Source organism: Argopecten irradians, chromosome 4 (genome assembly GCF_041381155.1).
Source record: "Argopecten irradians isolate NY chromosome 4, Ai_NY, whole genome shotgun sequence".
NCBI lineage: Eukaryota > Metazoa > Mollusca > Bivalvia > Pectinida > Pectinidae > Argopecten > Argopecten irradians.
In genome coordinates, this window is record NC_091137.1 from 44,057,514 (window position 1) to 44,078,306 (window position 20,793).

A 20,793-nucleotide genomic window follows, 5' to 3' on the forward strand; every position below is an offset into this window, starting at 1 on the left:
AAACTCAATCAAAACTGCACCCACCCCAACCGATATTATAAATTTCTCGGACAGAATATCATAGAGGTCATTCATTTTTTAAAGTTGTTTCTTCTTTGTGTTGCCATTATATTCAACATTTTTTTACATATCGTGTGATATTTAGAATAATGCACAAATTTGATCCCTCTGATATTTAAAAATTCAAATTAGTATGAATACTGATTTTAGCAATTAGTGTAAATGTAATATCATTCAGTTATTTATTCTTGAAATTTTAAATAAAAAGGCAATGAGACATATCCCATTTTGCACAAAATGCTATGTAAATTGACAACTATATCAGAGGATAACGTATTGAATTAAAATTGAAATAGTTTAAGGGAGGAGTATGTAAATGATCTGAAAAGAAATTATCTTTTAGTAGAGGGTTTTATATGACACGAGTTCAAATCACAATAACACAACTACCAGTCCAAAATAATTTAAATTGTAATTGAAAAAAATCATTTATTCCTTTTAGGATACCTGATCAGGGACTGATAACGTCATGGCAGAAGGTGGCCCCAATCAGGAATCGGTCCCGAAAGACGGTACCCAGACGGACTCACACCTCCTGGAGTGTCCGATCTGTCTGGAACAGCTTCATCAGCCAAAATGTCTACCATGTCACCATTCTCTTTGTCAGGAATGTCTGAATACTTACATCATCAGTGAGGTGTCGGGAGGAGGGACACGGCGACTACCTTTACCTGTCCGGTGTGTAGAACGCTTACTTACCCTGTTGATAAGACTGAGAATAAGGAGAAATGGGCTGGACAGTTTCCTATAGACAAAGTTGCCATGGAGCTGATCCAAATGAAGAGTAGTTCAACAGACGTTCACTACTGCATGTCTTGTGAAACTAAAGACAAAAAGGTTTCAGCTCAGTTCTGGTGTAAGACTAATAAATGTTTGCTTTGCAAGTCATGTAAACTAAATCACCATGATATCGTACACTTCAACTGTGACGCTATTGACATTAGAACGTCTACGTACTTTCTACCACGAACGGAAACAAATTCAAAAAGATGTGACAAGCACAGGAAAAAGATGGCTTACTACTGCGTTGACCACAATGTTTTCGGTTGCAGCAAATGTGTCACTGTTTGTCACAGGAAATGTGACGATGTGACAACCACTGAGGATTACTGTGAGACACTGGATAAAGACTCAAAATTAGTGGAAAGGACGACCTATATGAAAGAGGCTGCTGACTCCCTGGAATCGTTGGTAAAGAACTTCCATCAATACTTACAGAGCATCGCAGACGACAAAGAGTCGGCATTACAAAGTATCGACGATATGGAGGAACGGTTCATCCAACGAATGAGGGAAATGAAGAAGGAAATCAAAGATGATTTGATAGCTAAGTACAAGGAGGAGAGTGGAAATTTCAAGGCGGCAAGTCAAAAGTGTGAACGGCTGAAGGTCGCTATGCAGAACACAATGGAATCGACCGTGACAGCCCAGCAGCAAAACAACCACATTGGTACGATTATATTGTACCAGAGAGGACAAACAGAGCTGGATGCTTGGAAAGATTTAGTAAAAGAGATGAGGATGACGAACTCTGCTGTCAGTCTTAAACACGAAGCAGAATTTGATGGGACAATCCTGAACTTTGGTAAAAAATTGTCGTCCAGAAGCAACAGAGACAACTCACAGATGTTCCAGGCCTAACCAAACATTTATCCGAATGTGAACTAAAGGAGGTAAGAAAAGTGAACATAAAAATGGAATCAGATCGGTCCGATTGTAGTGCTTGTGGAGTTGTTATCACTTCTGACGGTTTGGTTGTTGTAGGAGATTATAGCAATCGGAAGCTGAAATTAATTAACACTGACGGAGATGTTGTTGATGAGTTGAAGGTGAATGGAAAACCTCGTGATTTGTGTTTGGTAGACAACACGACAGTTGCAGCAGCAATAGGTAATAGTATACATGTGGTGACAGTTACACCCGATAAACTTACATTATCGAATGTAATAATCATTGGGAAACAATGTCACGGTATAACGTACAGAAATGGAGAGTTCGTTGTGTGTTCAGATACTGAAGTGTACCGGGTAACAAAGGACGGTAAGACTCAGATTCTACACAAAGGTCCTAACATCATATACTTTTTATCCCAAGATCACCGTGACGGGACTCTTTTCATTCCTTACTACAACCACACCCCTGGTAGTACGGCCGTCGGAAGTCTGTCTACTGACAATCTACACAAAGACGTGTTGAAGGTCGGTGTAGTAAGGTGGCCGTATGGAGTGGACGTGGACGGAGAGGGTAACGTCTATGTCTGTGGACGTGAATCACACAACGTGGTACAGATGTCTGGGGACGGGACAAACGTCAGGGAACTGTTAACGACAGCGGACGGTATCAACAATCCAGGAGCTATATCTGTGTGTGTGTGATAAGGTTGTTGTGACAAATCTTTCAGACAGACTCTGCAATTATATTCACTTATATCAGTTAACTTGATCACTTTGCTAGAACATCTATTATGTTGACATTTTTCCATTTTTGTTACACTTACATAACTGGGAGTTTTATTACTTTACTTTATTATATTCACAAGTGATGATTCACTGTTAAAATTGTATTTCTTGTAATTTTCACCATCTCAAACTCACATAAAACGCACAATGTGTGAATATGAATGCTTTATACATGATGGTTCAGATCCATAAAAGCACAAAATACTGTTGATATAGCGGTAAATGTCGCATAAAATATCACACAGTTTGAAAGAAACGTCTCAGTCAACGCCATATTTCAAACTTACGGGTAATATCGGAAAACTGAGTTGCATCACGTGACCGACATCGGCGATACTAGTATAGATAGGAACTTCCTGAGCCGTATCACCTGGTCAATATTGGCAATACCCGTACAGATAGGAATAGATCGGAACAGTTCGGATACTTCCGAGCTATTTCAAACGTGTACACGTTAAAAATTAATATTTCAATTTAATTGTTTAATAACTTTGCGAATACGAACTTTACAAAAGTCGGTAAATATTGAAAGTTTAAAAAGTGTAGAACACTTAAAATACCTTTTCTATGCCAAAAATGTAACAAGTCACAGACCATACAACTTTAAATCTATAAAATTATTTCAGCTCAACAATGCTTGGTAAACACCTAATCCATAAGGTGTTGGTGAATATTCATACCGTACTTTCCTTACAGGGAACTGTGATCTTTGACTTTTGCTTTGATATGTCATTGATGTACAATGTAACTCAGTTGTAAAGCTTATTACTAAACATTTAGCTTTTAGTCAGAATTCAATAACCGATATATCTTAAAATCATATCTTATTAACTTAAGAATAATATATAACTGACAAATGCTCACGAAATGTATTTTGTAGTGCTTTTGGGTATATGTTCAATTAAATATACATTGTACATCTAATGTCCAAATTGTTATTTCGAATTAGTTTAATTATAATGTATGGTTTATTTTATGCTATATCATGAAATTTGGGATGTAAAATTGGTACATAGTGCTATAATATCGAAGGTATCCGGCCCTTTTTGTAGCATCATGCCTTGTTCCGGGCGGCGGGGGAAAAGTTGGGGATGTCCTTTACATTTTATTTGCCATGGAACTCGTCTTACATTTATCTATGATATTTGTTTTGTTCCATTATTAGAAAACCTGTATTTATCATTTTATATCGGTTTCATAACACGCAATAATCATTTTTTGGTCATGTGTATTCGATTAATCGATATATTTCAGAACTAAGGATGGTTTAAAGGGTTTCCCTCCAAAGGGAAATAACTCCTTTTTGTCGTCAAAGAAAATTCGGTGATATAATTGATCATATAAAGGTGTGCGTGAGTAGTAGTAGAACTAAATGTATAACTAGGCTTTAAAATCATTCTGTAGCATGAAACTTGATCATGCTTTTTTTTATTATTAGAAATATCTTCATATCAACATGTGTTACTTTACAGATGAAATAAAATTTATTAAATCTTCTTTAATTGTTAATCAATACCCAAATTAATTTTATTGACTTGTAAGGAATTTATCACAGGCGATATCTGAATAAAGATATGATTGAAATGCTTATACTTTCGTGTTTTGTAGTTTTAATTTTTTGAGTAATTAATAACTGTATAATTTTCTAGATTAATTACGAGAATTTTTTTCATTCACATTACGTAATTATTTCAAGTCACATTATACGTAACTATCAACAAAACTTCAAGTTAGTGTAGATGTAGTTGAAATAAAGTTATATCAAAGAAACTCTTGTAAACATGCCTTCATTATAAACAGGTCGTCATAGAAGCTACGAATATTGTCGAACGGAAATCGGAAAATTCATGACCCGTTCTCTTTAGAGTACTGACAGACGTTACGTAGTTACGGTAGTCACCTGTCGTTTTCGGCAATGACGTTACAATATCGGCTAACTTCGGCTTGTTTGACTCAATGGGACCCACCAAGCGATGTGCAATATTTATGTTAAAATATATATTTCACACAACCATTAATGTTAACAAAATCACTAACCTTGTAAACAATGCCGATCAGTGTCCATAGACCTATATGATTGATACAGTATAAAAAGCTCAAAATACCTTGAAATATTTCATTAATATCAAGGCATGACATAGACATTTCACATATTAAAAAATGGTGAGGATCGATAGCTGTATATCAAAGTGGTTATCTAAAACAGAAGTTGTATTATCGTAATGAAAGAGGAAATATTTCTCTACATGAAAGATCCTACATGAGTGACATATAACGTTTTATGAAATTGGTCACGAAGTTTTAATGTTTGCTTGCCTGCAAATTCAGTGAAATCTTGGAATCCTGACGTCACTTTATTGTATCTGAAAGATTTTTTCCTACAGCAAGAAACAGGATGATCAGGGAACAATCATGAATTTTGAATCACAACTAAATGTTTAGAATAGGGAAGCGCCGGGCCCTCCGCCACCGTCATACATCCAGTTTCCACACAGTGGCTTGTTTTTCAAACATCGATAGGAGCACAACAATATGCAGGATATGACGTCATTCAAATATTAATGACGTTAACAATCTGTGATGTGATATTAAGAAAAAAGTGGTTCGCGTCAAAGTTGAAAATCTCGACCAATCAAAAGACTGGAACGTCATAATCCTTTAGTACAATATCAATATATTTCTCCAACATCCAGCACATTTAGGAAATGGCGTGAGAGTGGAATAACACGATGTAATGATGCAGAAATGTAAACATCAGTTTTAATATCACAAAATGAAAACAATGCAAAAAAAACAAAGCAATTAAAAAAGCGACCGTCACCCTTAAAATAATTTGTGGTGAAATTTCTATGTTTATAAACAGCAGGTATAATGTTTATCCTTTAAAACGAATTGAAACAAACGATGAAGAGTTAGTTTGAAATATTTCCTACAGGATTTTGTTGTTTTAATATTCCATAATAAAGGCACCGTATTATAGTATCTACAATGGGCTATTATTGTTACATTAGATACTGTATGTACAAAGGGAGATCACTCGTCTTGTCAAAAACGAGTGTACGAGGTGAAAAATACGAAGTATATTGGCTTCCTGTAATTTATGAAACAACTTTATCAGTCATCAATAAGTATGGACAAAAAGCAAATATATATTTGCACATGTACATTATCGTTATATAAATGCTGAATTCTATTTTTTTCAGTATTTAAGTGATCGCTATTTAGAAATTACTTACAGTGTGGAATGAGCTGGCCATCCACTATACTTATCGATTTAAAATATTCGAAGGTTTGTTTTCATTTCATTTCAACATATTTTATTGATAACAAAGGGATGAGACAACATTTAAGCCTAAGTCTTCTCCCGTAGCCTATATAAGTCTTCTCCCGTAGTTGTTTATTTGAATATTACAGGATTAATACCGAATCAATCGTTTACAAAAGAAAAATCAGGATTGAGAGTAATATCATGAAATCAGAGAACTCGATGCGACTTTCAATACAAAAAAGTTTCAGTTTACTATACTTTTCATACAAGTGTTGATACTTAGTTTGATACAGTGTATGAGATGATTATCTTAGTCAATTCAGATTACAAAAAAAAATGTTGAAATATTGTGTTGCCTTTCTAAGATAGTAATGATAAAAATAAATGAAGAGTATGGTAGCGATTATTTATTACATTCATATTATATTGTTTAATCATTAGGCCAAACAAATATGTCTCCTTAGGGTTACATTGCCGAAAAAGGAGGGTCGGTCGGGAGGATTTTTTGGAGGAAACGGTTCATCCAACGAATGAGGGAAATGAAGAAGGAAATCAAAGATGATTTGATAGCTAAGTACAAGGAGGAGAGTGGAAATTTCTTTTCTTTTTTTTTCTTTTTTTTTTTTCTTCTTTTTTAGTGTCTTTCACTCTAAAATGATGGCCGGAACCGGAGTCTGAGATCGAAATCCCGACTTTTTTTCGCAGAAAGTGTGGGGGGGGGGATTAAGGTCAGGAGTAAAAAATTAGGGTCGGTCGGGTAACCCTAAACAGACGTATTTTGTTGGCCTTATAGCCAGGTGTAAATCATATCTGATATCAGGAAGACACTCAATATGTTGAGTAAACCTTTGTTAAATGGAAAACGGTTTTAACAAAAATGTCCACCAAGTACAGAAGTTCGCGTTAACACCCAGGTGCATATTGTGTATAAAGGTATATGTATATGAAAATTACATGTTTAACATCTTAAGAAAGCTTCTTCATCGCTTTTTGTAATTTTTACATTTCTTCTAATTTTCCAGTTGAAATATGAGTTGTATTGAACGAGGTTTACCGAACAGGTATTGACGAAGCTTGTAGACACGTTACCGGAATTGACCGAGTATTATCGATTGTCAAACAGGAACCACCAAGGCGGACACACTGTCATAATACTAGGTATGGAGGTTTTATTTTGTCGGTGTTGTCAGTATGTAATGCTATATACTCTGTGTACGACAGATTCAAAACATTGATAGGATGTGGAGTGTGAATTAATAATAGTAACAGACATATTTAAAGAATTATGTCCAACCTTTAGTGTAAATAGGAAGGCGTGGTTATGTTGACTATACGTAAATCGAAAGTGAAAGTAATTTAACACTACCAAGAAGGCCTACCATACGAGGTTATTTACTAGAACGGGTATTTCCGTATAATTTACACGAATGCTTACAATACAAATTATCATAAACTAGCAAAATAAGCGACATGATAAGATGTTCAGCGGTTCTGTTATTTGTTCACGTGATAACATTTGTAAATGATTCCAAGGTTCGTTCAGCCCATGCCTGGTCACTTTAACTTAATGGATCAATATATGTCTGAACATGCTTACAATATACATTTAAAGCTGTACTTTTTATCTTTATAGTGTTCTACTTTATACATATATTGATACCACCATTCAATAAATAAATGTCCCAACTTTCTTTTTTTCAGAATCTTTCTATGTTTGCCGAACGCAAGTTATAGTTGTCGACTTATGCTTACCCGGATATACCGAGGATTGCCGAATATCACTCAAAGGTCGCCGATCTAGACAGACACGCTATAATCAACTGACATGAAGTTTAAGTTTTGATAATATTGACGGTAAGTTACGTTATATTTTATGATAGATATAGTCAAATTTATTTTTACGTAAACTCGATACAGAATTTGTGTTAAATACAAAAACGTACATTTAAATGTATATCCTGTAATAGGTCGGTTATTGTGGTGATATTGTTGCTGTGTTAGATATATGCAAACCGAAAGTAGATGTAATACACAGCACTTATATGTATCGGGTAGATACATAGGCCTAAAATTACAAGGCACACCGTTCTATATTCTGACATACGTTTATATTTTTGCCAATACTGACGGTGAGAGTTTATATTATCGGGTAGGCCTACCTACAATCACTATGTTATTGGTTGATTGGTTGGATGTTCAATGCTTGTATTTTATATTTTGCGTAAGCATGGAATAATTGATCATTCTACATTTATATGTACATGATAAACTGTTCAATATGGTAATTATTAAACTGTATGCATCAATTGAACACGTTTATACTAGTTTACTCAATGGCATGTTGATAAAAAGCCTACGATAATGTATGTTTATATGATTATTGTTCCATTTGTTCCGGACTGACACTATTATAACCTTAGCAAAAAAGGGAGAATTTATGAGCTCATAATTCTTCCATAACTCCCGTTGGTGTAGTGATATGAAGAACATGTTTCGTGACGTCGTTCTGGCCTTCGTCATGACGTAATGACGCAATGCTATATTTATTCGCAAAAATACTTACAAATTGATTAAAAAGTTGTAAATGTACTGATGATTTGATGTTTAAATCTAAGAACTTATTTTTAACCCGAATGTCATTGTGGCTGCTTATAATGTCATAAATAGGGGCTCCAGTGACGGGGACAGCGGGGAATTTGATTTGGCAATAGCGATAACAGTGTACAATACAGAGTTGGATTAAAAGAGATAACAGAAAACGGAAATGTAAGCATTAAACTGCCTTCTTGAGGGATTTATGGTTCTATAATTAATTTTTATTTGTTTTTATGCTAAATCCAACTCTCTGATTGGCAGATTCTATTTCTTCATATAATATGAAAACCAAATCCAAGAATGGCGCGAAAATCCGATGTAATCATGACGTCACAATAGAGACGTCGACGTTGCGTATTGATTTGAAAAAACATATTCCATTGGAAAATTAATGGAATTGTACGTTTAAACGTATTTTATGTTATCAAGTAGTCTGAAAAAATAATTATAGGCATTGATGTAACTATTTTTAACTTCTTCGGGTTATGAAATAAATTTTGTTTGCAAACTTTTATGAGAATCCGCTACGCATAAAAATCATTTATTCCTTTTAGGATACCTGATCAGGGACTGATAACGTCATGGCAGAAGGTGGCCCCAATCAGGAATCGGTCCCGAAAGACGGTACCCAGACGGACTCACACCTCCTGGAGTGTCCGATCTGTCTGGAACAGCTTCATCAGCCAAAATGTCTACCATGTCACCATTCTCTTTGTCAGGAATGTCTGAATACTTACATCAACAGCGAGGTGTCGGGGAAGAGGGATACGGCGACTACCTTTACCTGTCCGGTATGTAGAACGCTTACTTACCCTGTTGATAAGACTGAGGATAAAGGGAAATGGGCCGGGCAGTTTCCTATAGACAAAGTTGCCTTGGAGCTTATACAAATGCAGAGTAGTTCAACAGACGTTCACTACTGCATGTCATGTGAAAAAACTAAAGACAAAAAAGTTCCAGCTCAGTTCTGGTGTAAAAATACCCAATGTTTGCTTTGCGAGTCCTGTAAACTAAATTATCATGACATCATACACTTTAACTGTGACGCTATTGACATTAGAACTTCTAACGTACTTTCTACCACGAACGGAAACAAATTCAAAAAGATGTGACAAGCACAGGAAAAAGATGGCTTACTACTGCGTTGACCACAAATGTTTTCGGTTGCAGCAAATGTGTCACTGTTTGTCACAGGAAATGTGACGATGTGACAACCACTGAGGATTACTGTGAGACACTGGATAAAGACTCAAAATTAGTGGAAAGGACGACCTATATGAAAGAGGCTGCTGACTCCCTGGAATCGTTGGTAAAGAACTTCCATCAATACTTACAGAGCATCGCAGACGACAAAGAGTCGGCATTACAAAGTATCGACGATATGGAGGAACGGTTCATCCAACGAATGAGGGAAATGAAGAAGGAAATCAAAGATGATTTGATAGCTAAGTACAAGGAGGAGAGTGGAAATTTCAAGCGGCAAGTCAAAAGTGTGAACGGCTGAAGGTCGCTATGCAGAACACAATGGAATCGACCGTGACAGCCCAGCAGCAAAACAACCACATTGGTACGATTATATTGTACCAGAGAGGACAAACAGAGCTGGATGCTTGGAAAGATTTAGTAAAAGAGATGAGGATGACGAACTCTGCTGTCAGTCTTAAACACGAAGCAGAATTTGATGGGACAATCCTGAACTTTGGTAAAATTGTCGTCCAGAAGCAACAGAGACAACTCACAGATGTTCCAGGCCTAACCAAACATTTATCCGAATGTGAACTAAAGGAGGTAAGAAAAGTGAACATAAAAATGGAATCAGATCGGTCCGATTGTAGGGCTTGTGGAGTTGTTATCACTTCTGACGGTTTGGTTGTTGTAGGAGATTATAGCAATCGGAAGCTGAAATTAATTAACACTGACGGAGATGTTGTTGATGAGTTGAAGGTGAATGGAAAACCTCGTGATTTGTGTTTGGTAGACAACACGACAGTTGCAGCAGCAATAGGTAATAGTATACATGTGGTGACAGTTACACCCGATAAACTTACATTATCGAATGTAATAAACATTGGGAAACAATGTCACGGTATAACGTACAGAAATGGAGAGTTCATCGTGAGTTCAGGTAAAGAAGTGTACCGGGTAACAAAAGACGGTGAGACACAGATACTACACAAAGGCCCTACAATATATTGACATTATCTCATAAATCACCGTGATGGGACTGTCTTCATCCCTTACTACAACCACACCCTGGTAGTACGGCCGTCGGTAGTCTGTCTACTGATAATATACACAAGGACGTGTTGAAGGTCGGTGTAATAGTGAGTGACGTGTTTGGAGTGGACTTGGACGGGGAGGGTAACGTCTATGTCTGTGGACGTGGGTCATACAACGTGGTACAGATGTCTGGGGAAGGGACAAACGTCAGGGAACTGTTAACGACAGCGGACGGTATCAAACAACCAGAAGCTATATCTGTATGTGGTGATAAGATTGTTGTGACAAACATTTCATCCGAACATTGCAATTATATTAGCTTATTTCAGCTTATTTCATCAGTTTGATTGAACAATTTTTATGATGACTTTGTTCCTTTGTAGTTACATATCAGTTTAAGGACACCTAGGAAATATATTCATTATTTCATCAGGTTAAACATTCTTGTCAGATCCAAATAAATGATTTATTCAAAAAATCATGTAAAAACCAATATATTTTCTTTTCGCAGAAGGGCCCTCACACCATTTTCCATATTTAATTATACTTATGTAAACACAGTACATCACTCTCACTTTATTATAGATATATTTAACAATGCCTTGAAAACACCTACTCCATCATGTTATTATTCTGTACATTTGCTGAAGGTTTGTAAATTCCTTACAACGAACTGTGGACTTCTTGACTTTGATGTCACTGATGTAACTCACCGGTACATTTGCTTACTGTAAACCCACATTCATTCGCGTGCGATTTACTTTACTTTGCGGATTTTGCTATTTAAGTAAATTCGCTAAAGTTTATCTCCGCGGATTAATGTCTACATTATCTATATTGATAGGAATCATCATTGAATTGTTGAATCTGCGAGTAATTATCTTCGGATACATGTTTTGTAATGGAAATCGCGAAATTTAATAGCCGCGAAAGAAAGTTGGTTTGCAGTATAACTGACGATTTATATAGTTTTAGGCCAGTGTTTCACTGTTATATCTCATTAGTTTAATTCTAATTTATGATATTATTTTATTCTAAACCGTAAAATGTGGGCATGTAGTGTTAGAGCATAGTGCTATAATATCGAAGGTGTCCGGTCCTTCCTGTAACATTATACCTTGTTCCGGGCGATGTGGAAAAGTTTGGGATGTCATTGTCATTTTATTTGTCATGTAAGTCACTTGCTTAAAATTTGTCTATGATTTGCGTCAGATGTTTTATTCCATTATTAGTGTTTACTTTTTTATCGGTTTCATATTACGCAATAATTTTTTTAATCAATTTTGTACAATATATCGAGACATTTCAGAATAAATGAATGCTGAGTCTTTTTACCTCCAAAGGGAATTAACTCCTTTTTGCCGGCAAAGAAAATTTGGTGATATAATGAATCATACATAGGTTTGATTTAAAAATATTTTATTTGTATCAAATATACATTGGGATCGGGCACAATTTGTTTAAATTATTATAAGCCATACATAGGATTAGATGTGTACGATTAGTGTAACTAGATTTAAGAATAATTCGGTGGCATGAAACTTGTGTATGTTTTTTTTATTATTAGAAATATCTTCATAGAAACATGTGTTGTTTTCCAGATAAAAAAAATCATTGAATCTTATTAACCTGTCTATATAAACAGCCGATCAATATCCAAATTATTTTTATTGACTTGTAAGGAATTTGTAATATGTAACAATGAATAAAAATATGATTTGAATATTTTCGTGTATTGTAGGTTTTTTTTTTAGTAATTACCAAATTTTTAATTTTCTTGAGTGATAACGAGAAATTATTTTTCATTCACAATACATAACCAATGTTTCACCAACAAAGAATCGATAGACTAATTACAAATACGATGGATGCGTCGTGAATCACTACGCTATAAATATTATCAGCAGTGATATCAGCGTTTAATAGAAGCAAACACACACATTATCACAGTTATCATCTTCATTACATTAGTGGATGTCAAATATAACGGAGAAACAAATACATCTGGTATACATAAGGTCAGAGGTCAGATAGAATTGCAGTAAACACCATTATATGTATTTAGAGTAATATTGTTTTTATTTTTTACACGAATATTAGTTGTAATAAGAACATACACATAAAACAACTATTGATGTCTCAATATCCTCAGACCCCAGATAGGATTGATACTGATAGCATATAAGGAACTCAAAAACATTTTTAAAGCTTGATATAAACATTTCATAAAAATGGTGAGGATGGATTTCTGAATACCAAATGGAAATCGCTCTAGGTTATATTACACTAGTGACATATGCAAAGGCACTGAACATCCGTCGGATTAAGCGATATATATGTTTTACAACGAGTTGTTGTTGGGTATGGAATTTATTTTACACGAACGAGTTACTTGTGAAAATTAGTAGGAAAATTGTGAAATTACCAAAATACACGAGCTTCAGCGAGTGCCTTTGTAGCTTTGAGAAAAATTTTACAAGTGTAAAATAAATTCCAAATTTACCAACTCCGACTTGTGTGACTTGTTTCTATGTGGTTATTTAATAAAAAATGAAGTTGTGAAGTTGTGTCATGACATAATTAACACTTTCCTTTCATTTAAGATCTTACATGAGTGTCATATCAATTTTTATGAAACTCATCAAAACTAGCAAAAATAAACACTTCAAATACTCGTTTCATAAAATGTCATATGCAATGAAAACGAAGTCAAAATACTTTTGAACACATAACTATAACAACATACATTTCGAAGGATTTCAATGCCGAATTGTGATACAAAAATCAGAGGAGACAGCCATTTTGCCCCACCATATTGGATTCCTGACGTCACGTCATTATTCCTGACGTCACTTTATTGTTTCTGTTATGACGTCACCATAGATTTCCTACCGGACACAGTCAATGGAAATCTGAACTGAACATCAGGCGGATTATGCGATAAATAGGTTTTACAACGAGTTGTTGATGGATGTTGAATTTATTTTACACGAACGAGTTATTTTCTAAAATTACCAAAATACACGAGCTTTAGCGAGTGTCTTTCGTAGCCGTAGCTTTAAGAATTTTTTTACAAGTGTAAAATAAATTCCAAATCTAAAAACCTCGAGTTGTGTGACTTGCACGAGCACGTCTTCCCACTGCCTGGGACCGTATACGGCTGATAATGTATACAAGATGGGGTTTTGGGTTGGGGGATCCACTCTCCCACCCAGTGCTGAAGGTTCGTTCCTCTTTCAATCCTAATTAGATTACTATGGAATGTTTCATGGGAACCAATGAGATGGCAGCCGCCGTCAAAAGTCGTGCACGAGCACGACTTCCCACTGCCTGGGACCGTATACGGCTGATAATGTATACAGTATGGGGTTTTGGGTTGGGGGATCCACTCTCCCACCCAGTGATGAAGGTTCGTTCCTCCTGCAATCCTAATTAGACTGCTATGGAATGTTCCATGGGAACCACTGAGATGGCAGCCACCTTCAAAAGTCGTGCATGAGCACGTCTTCCCACTGCCTGGGACCGTATACGGCTGATAATGTATACAAGATGGGGTTTTGGGTTGGGGGATCCACTCTCCCACCCAGTGCTGAAGGTTCGTTCCTCTTTCAATCCTAATTACATTGCTACTGAATGTTCCATGGGAACCAATGAGATGGCAGCCACCTTCAAATGTCGTGCACGTGCACGTCTTCCCACTGCCTGGGACCGTATACGGCTGATAATGTATATAAGATGGGGTTTTGGGTTGTGGGATCCACTCTCCCACCCATTGCTGAAGGTTCGTTCATCTTTCAAACCTAATTAGATTGCTATGGGATGTTCCATTGGAACCACTGAGATAGTAGCCACCTTCAAAAGTCGTGCACGAGCATGTCTTCCCACTGCCTGGGTCCGTATACGGCTGATAATGTATACAAGATTAAGTTTAGGGTTGGGGGATCCACTCTCCCACCCAGTGCTGAAGGTTCGTTCCTCTTTCAATCCTAATAACATTGCTATGGAATGTTTCATGGGAACCACTGAGATGGTAGCCACCTTCAAAAGTCGTGCACGAGCACGTCTTCCCACTGCCTGGGACTGTATACGGCTGATAATGTATACAAGAAGGGGTTTTGGGTTCCAATCTCCCACACAGTGCTGAAGGTTCGTTTCTCTTTAAATCCTAATTACATTGCTATGGAATGTTTCATGGGATCCACTGAGATGGCAGCCGCCGTCAAAAGTCCTGCACGAGCACGATTTCTCTCTGCCTGGGACCATGTACGGCTGATAATGTATATAAGATGGGGTTTTTGGTTGGGGGACCCACTCTCCCACCCAGTACTGAAGGTTTGTTCCTCTTTCAGTCCTAATTAAATTGCTATGGAATGTTTCATGGGAACCACGGAGATGGCAGCCACCTTCAAAAGTTGTGCATGAGCACGACTTCCCACTGCCTGGGACCGTATACGGCTGATAATGTAAATAAGATGGGGTTTTGGGTTGGGGGATCCACTCTCCCACCCAGTGCTGAAGGTTAATTCCTCTTTCAATCCTAATTAGATTGCCATGGAATATTTCATGGGAACCCCTGAGGTGATAGCCATCTTCAAAAGTCGTGCACAAGCATGTATTCCCACTGCCTGGGACCGTATACTGCTGATAATGTATACAAGATTGGGTTTGGGTTGGGGGATCCACTCTCCCACCCAGTGCTGAAGGTTCGTTCCTCTTTCAATCCTAATTAGATTGCTATGGAATGTTCGATAGGAACCACTGAGATGGCAGCCACCTTCAAAAATTGTGCACGAGCATGTCTTCTCACTGCCTGGGACCGTATACGGCTGATAATGTATACAAGATGGGGTTTGGGTTGGGGGATCCACTCTCCCACCAAGTGATGAAGGTTCGTTCCTCTTTCAATCCTAATTAGATTGCTATCGAATGTTCCATGGGAACCAATGTGATGGCAGCCACCTTCAAAAGTCGGTCTTGCACGAGCACGTCTTCCCACTGCCTGGGACCGTATACGGCTGATAATGTACATGTATGTAAGATGTGTTATTTGACCCGGCGATCCAGTTAACTACCTAGAGCTCAGGGCTCGTTATGCTTTCAATCTGAATAAGATTGCTATGGAATATTCTATGGGCAGCACTGAATTTGCAGCAAACTTCAAAAGCCGTGCATGAGCAGCTCTTCCCACTGCCTGGGACCGTATACGGCTGATAATGTATATAAGATGTGTAATTTGACCCGGAGATCCAGTTTCCGACCTTGAGCTCAGGGCCCGTTCCGCTTTCAATCTGAATAAGATTGCTATGGATTGTTCTATGGGCAGCACTGAATTTGCAGCCAACTCCAAAAGTCGTGCACGATAATGTCTTACCGCAGCCTGGGACCGTATACGGCTGATAATGTATATAGGATGTGTTATTTGACCCAGAGATCCAGTTTCCGACCCGAAGCTCAGGGCGCTTTCCACTAGTTAGTATTATGATCCAAATAAATTATATAACTGTCTAACTCTTATATTTTTCTTCTTATACATTTGAGTTAAAAAGTAAATAAATGTGAACGCAATTGAAGATATGGTATCAGTAAAATAATTTATCATCGACAATAAAACCCTCAAATGATTTAGAAAGGTCTGTGTTTTAATATTTACTGGAAAACTCCGAAAAATTCAAAGGAATTAAACAAAAAATAAAGACTTTATTTAATTTGGCTGCATCCGTCAAAACAGGTGACGCTTGAATAACGAATAACTGTCTAACTTAACTTTACCCGGCCAGAAGTAAAGTTAGTTACTTACTTTACACCATTACCACCATTGAAAAGTTTGAGCTTCTAATTTTACTTCAAGTTAAAAATTTGAAAAATAATTAATTGCATCCCGAAAAAATCCCGTGACACTATATCCTATATGGAATGAAGTACTGATTGCGCATGCACCAACGGCGAAATAAATTATTTTATATTATTTTTTGTGTTAATTAGGCATATATATACACCATTAAACACCAATTATTGTTCAAATGATTAATATCATTTATGCTCTGTCGGCGGTGGAGCATCTTTAAGTATTTGTTTTATTTTAGCAATAAAAACTCTAATATTTTTTCGCTGAAAACTATGATTTTTAAACAATTTTATAGCTTGAGATTGACGTTTAATTAGTACTGCATGTGGATCTTGACATGACCTGCTTAAGATGATTACATCCTAGGGTCACATTGGCTAGGTCACGTGCATAAATTAGGTCATATTCAATTAATGGTATCATCTGTCCACGTAGCATCCGTTGTTTTCCCATGTTTAAGGCAGGTTTTTAAATTATTCAAGTTTGTTTTATGAGCTAATCTCAAGCAACAACTTCATTCAATATCTCCATTTTAATATTTAATTAATAAGGACTTAAACAATGGAAATGTGAATTTTCTCCATTTGGCTTTTAACCTTTGACCTCTGGTATTACCACCAGACCAGAAAAAATCGGATGTCCTTAATTAGCATACAATATCTAGCTGATCCTAAGGTACCTTCATGAAAAATATTTTGCTTATCATTGAGTGACCTTAAAAACGGCCCAAAGTGATACGCCTCCTTCTATGTAAATTGACACTATTACAGAGGAGACAAGGTAACATAGCGTCACACATAAATGTAATTTATTTCTTTTAGGATACCTGATCAAGGACTGATAACGTCATGGCAGAAGGTGGCCCGAATCAAGAAACGGTTCCAAAAGACGGCACTCAGTCGGACTTACACCTCCTCGAGTGCCCGATCTGTCTGGAACAGCTTCATCAGCCAAGATGTCTACCATGTCACCATTCTCTGTGTCAGGAATGTCTGAGTAGTTACATCATCAGTGAGGTGTCACTAAAAAGGGATACGGCGACTATCTTTACCTGTCCGGTATGTAGAACGCTTACTTACCCTGTTGATAAGACTAAAAATAAAGACAAATGGGCCGAGCAGTTTCCTGTGAACAAAGTTTCCACGAAGCTGATACGAATGAGTAGTGATTCAACAGACGGTCACTACTGCATGCCCTGCAAGAAAACTAAAGACAAGAAGGTTCTGGCTCAGTTCTGGTGTAAGACTACCCAATGTTTGTTTTGTGAGTCTTGTAAACTAAACTACCATGACATCATACACACCAACTGTGACGCTATAGACATTGGAACTTCTACTGACTTTCTACCAAGAACGGAAACAAATTCAAAAAGATGTGACAAGCTCAAGAAGAAGATTACTTACTATTGCGCTGACCACAATTCATTTGACTGCAGCAAATGTGTAACCACCCGCCACAGAAAATGCGAAGAAGTCGCAACCACTGAGGATTACTGCGAGACACTGGATAAAGACTCAAAACTAGTGGAAAGGACGACATATATGAAAGAGGCTGCTGACTCCCTGGAATCGTTGGTAAAGAACTTGCATACATATTTACAGAGCATCGCAGACGACAAGGAGTCGGCATTGCAAAGTATCGACGATATGGAGGAAAGGTTCATTCAACGAATGAGGGAAATGAAGAAGGAAATCACAGATGATTTGATAGCTAAGTACAAAGAGGAGAGTGGACATCTGAAGACGGCAAGTCAAAAGTATGAACGACTGAAGGTCGCTATGCAGAATACAATGGAATCGACTGTGACGGCCCGCCAGAAGAACGACTACATGGGTACGATTCTATTATACCAGAGAGGACAAACGGAGCTAGATTCCTGGAAAGATTTAGTCAAAGAGATGAGGATGATGAGCTCTTCTGTCTGTCTTAAGCACGATGCAGAATTTGATGGGACAAGTATGAACTTTGGTAAAATTGTCGTCCAAAAGCAACAAATACAATTTACAGATGTTCCCGGCTTAACCAAACCTTTATCAGAATGTGAATTAAAGGAGGTAAGAAAAATGAACATAAAATTTGATTCAGATCAGTCCGATTGTTGTGCTTGTGGAGTTGTTATCACTTCTGCCGACAGTATTATTGTAACAGATTATGCCAATAGGAAGCTGAAATTAATCAACACTGACGGAGATCTTGTGAATGAGTTAAAGGTGGATGGAAAACCTCGTGATTTGTGTTTGGTAGATAACACTACAGTTGCAGCAGCGATAGGTAATGGTATACATGTGGTGACAGTTACACCCTCTAAACTTACATTATCGAATGTAATAAACATTGGGAAACAATGTCACGGTATAACGTACAGAAATGGAGAGTTCATCGTGAGTTCAGGTAAAGAAGTGTACCGGGTAACAAAGGACGGTAAGACTCTACACAAAGGTCCTAACACGATATACACTTTATCCCAAGATCACCGTGACGGGACTCTTTTCATTCCTTACTACAAACCACACCCCTGGTAGTACGGCCGTCGGTAGCTATAGTCTGTCTACTGACAATCTACACAAGGACGTGTTGAAGGTCGGTGTAGTAAGGAACGCGAATGGAGTGGACGTGGACGGAGAGGGTAACGTCTATGTCTGTGGATTAGGATCACACAACGTGGTACAGATGTCTGGGGACTCGACAAACGTCATGGAATTGTTAACGACAGCGGACGGTATCAACAATCCAGAAGCTATATCCGTGTGTGGTGATAAGGTTGTTGTGACAAATCTTTCAGACAGACTCTGCAATTATATTCACTTATATCAGTTAATTTGATCACTTTGCTAAAACATCTATTATGTTGACATTTTTCCATTTTTGTTACACTTACATAACTGGTAGGTTTATTACTTTACTTTATTATATTCACAAGTGATGATTCACTGTTAAAATTGTATTTCTTGTAATTTTCACCATCTCACACTCTCATAAAACGCACAATGTGTGAATATGAATGCTTATATATGATGGTTCAGATCCATAAAAGCACCAATATACTGTTGATATAGCGGTAAATGTCGCATAAAATATCACACAGTTTGAAAGAAACGTCTCAGTCAACGCCATATTTCAAACTTTCGGGTAATATCAAAAAACTGAGTTGCATCACGTGACCGACATCGGCGATACTAGTATAGATAGGAACTTCCTGAGCCGTATCACCTGGTCAATATTGGCAATACCCGTACAGATAGGAATAGATCGGAACAGTTCGGATACTTCCGAGCTATTTCAAACGTGTACACGTTAAAAATTAATATTTCAATTTAATTGTTTAATAACTTTGCGAATACGAACTTTACAAAAGTCGGTAAATATTGAAAGTTTAAAAAGTGTAGAAACACTTAAAATACCTTTTCTATGCCAAAAATGTAACAAGTCACAGACCATACAACTTTAAATCTATAAAATTATTTCAGCTCAACAATGCTTGGTAAACACCTAATCCATAAGGTGTTGGTGAATATTCATACCGTACTTTCCTTACAGGGAACTGTGATCTTTGACTTTTGCTTTGATATGTCATTGATGTACAATGTAACTCAGTTGTAAAGCTTATTACTAAACATTTAGCTTTTAGTCAGAATTCAATAACCGATATATCTTAAAATCATATCTTATTAACTTAAGAATAATATATAACTGACAAATGCTCACGAAATGTATTTTGTAGTGCTTTTGGGTATATGTTCAATTAAATATACATTGTACATCTAATGTCCAAATTGTTATTTCGAATTAGTTTAATTATAATGTATGGTTTATTTTATGCTATATCATGAAATTTGGGATGTAAAATTGGTACATAGTGCTATAATATCGAAGGTATCCGGCCCTTTTTGTAGCATCATGCCTTGTTCCGGGCGGCGGGGGGGAAAAGTTGGGGATGTCCTTTACATTTTATTTGCCATGGAACTCGTCTTACATTTATCTATGATATTTGTTTTGTTCCATTATTAGAAAACCTGTATTTATCATTTTATATCGGTTTCATAACACGCAATAATCATTTTTTGGTCATGTGTATTCGATTAATCGATATATTTCAGAACTAAGGATGGTTTAAAGGGTTTCCCTCCAAAGGGAAATAACTCCTTTTTGTCGTCAAAGAAAATTCGGTGATATAATTGATCATATAAAGGTGTGCGTGAGTAGTAGAACTAAATGTATAACTAGGCTTTAAAATCATTCTGTAGCATGAAACTTGATCATGCTTTTTTTTATTATTAGAAATATCTTCATATCAACATGTGTTACTTTACAGATGAAATAAAATTTATTAAATCTTCTTTAATTGT

At 36.8% G+C, this 20,793-nt stretch overlaps 2 protein-coding genes and 2 pseudogenes across 2 annotated transcripts in view; all 4 read left to right on the forward strand.

The window, feature by feature from the left end:
- The window catches only part of LOC138321790 (probable E3 ubiquitin-protein ligase MID2), a 54,037-nt gene that overhangs the window by 22,740 nt on the left and 10,504 nt on the right, over positions 1-20,793 (forward strand).
- On the forward strand, positions 494-3,060 carry LOC138321793 (E3 ubiquitin-protein ligase TRIM56-like; annotated as a pseudogene).
- Positions 8,964-12,329, forward strand: LOC138322318 (probable E3 ubiquitin-protein ligase MID2; annotated as a pseudogene).
- Positions 17,275-19,828, forward strand: LOC138321788 (uncharacterized). Its single transcript, XM_069265756.1, is given in 2 exon segments — positions 17,275-18,951; positions 18,953-19,828. Coding segments are annotated over 2 exon segments (1,974 nt in total). The 5' UTR covers positions 17,275-17,295; the 3' UTR covers positions 19,271-19,828.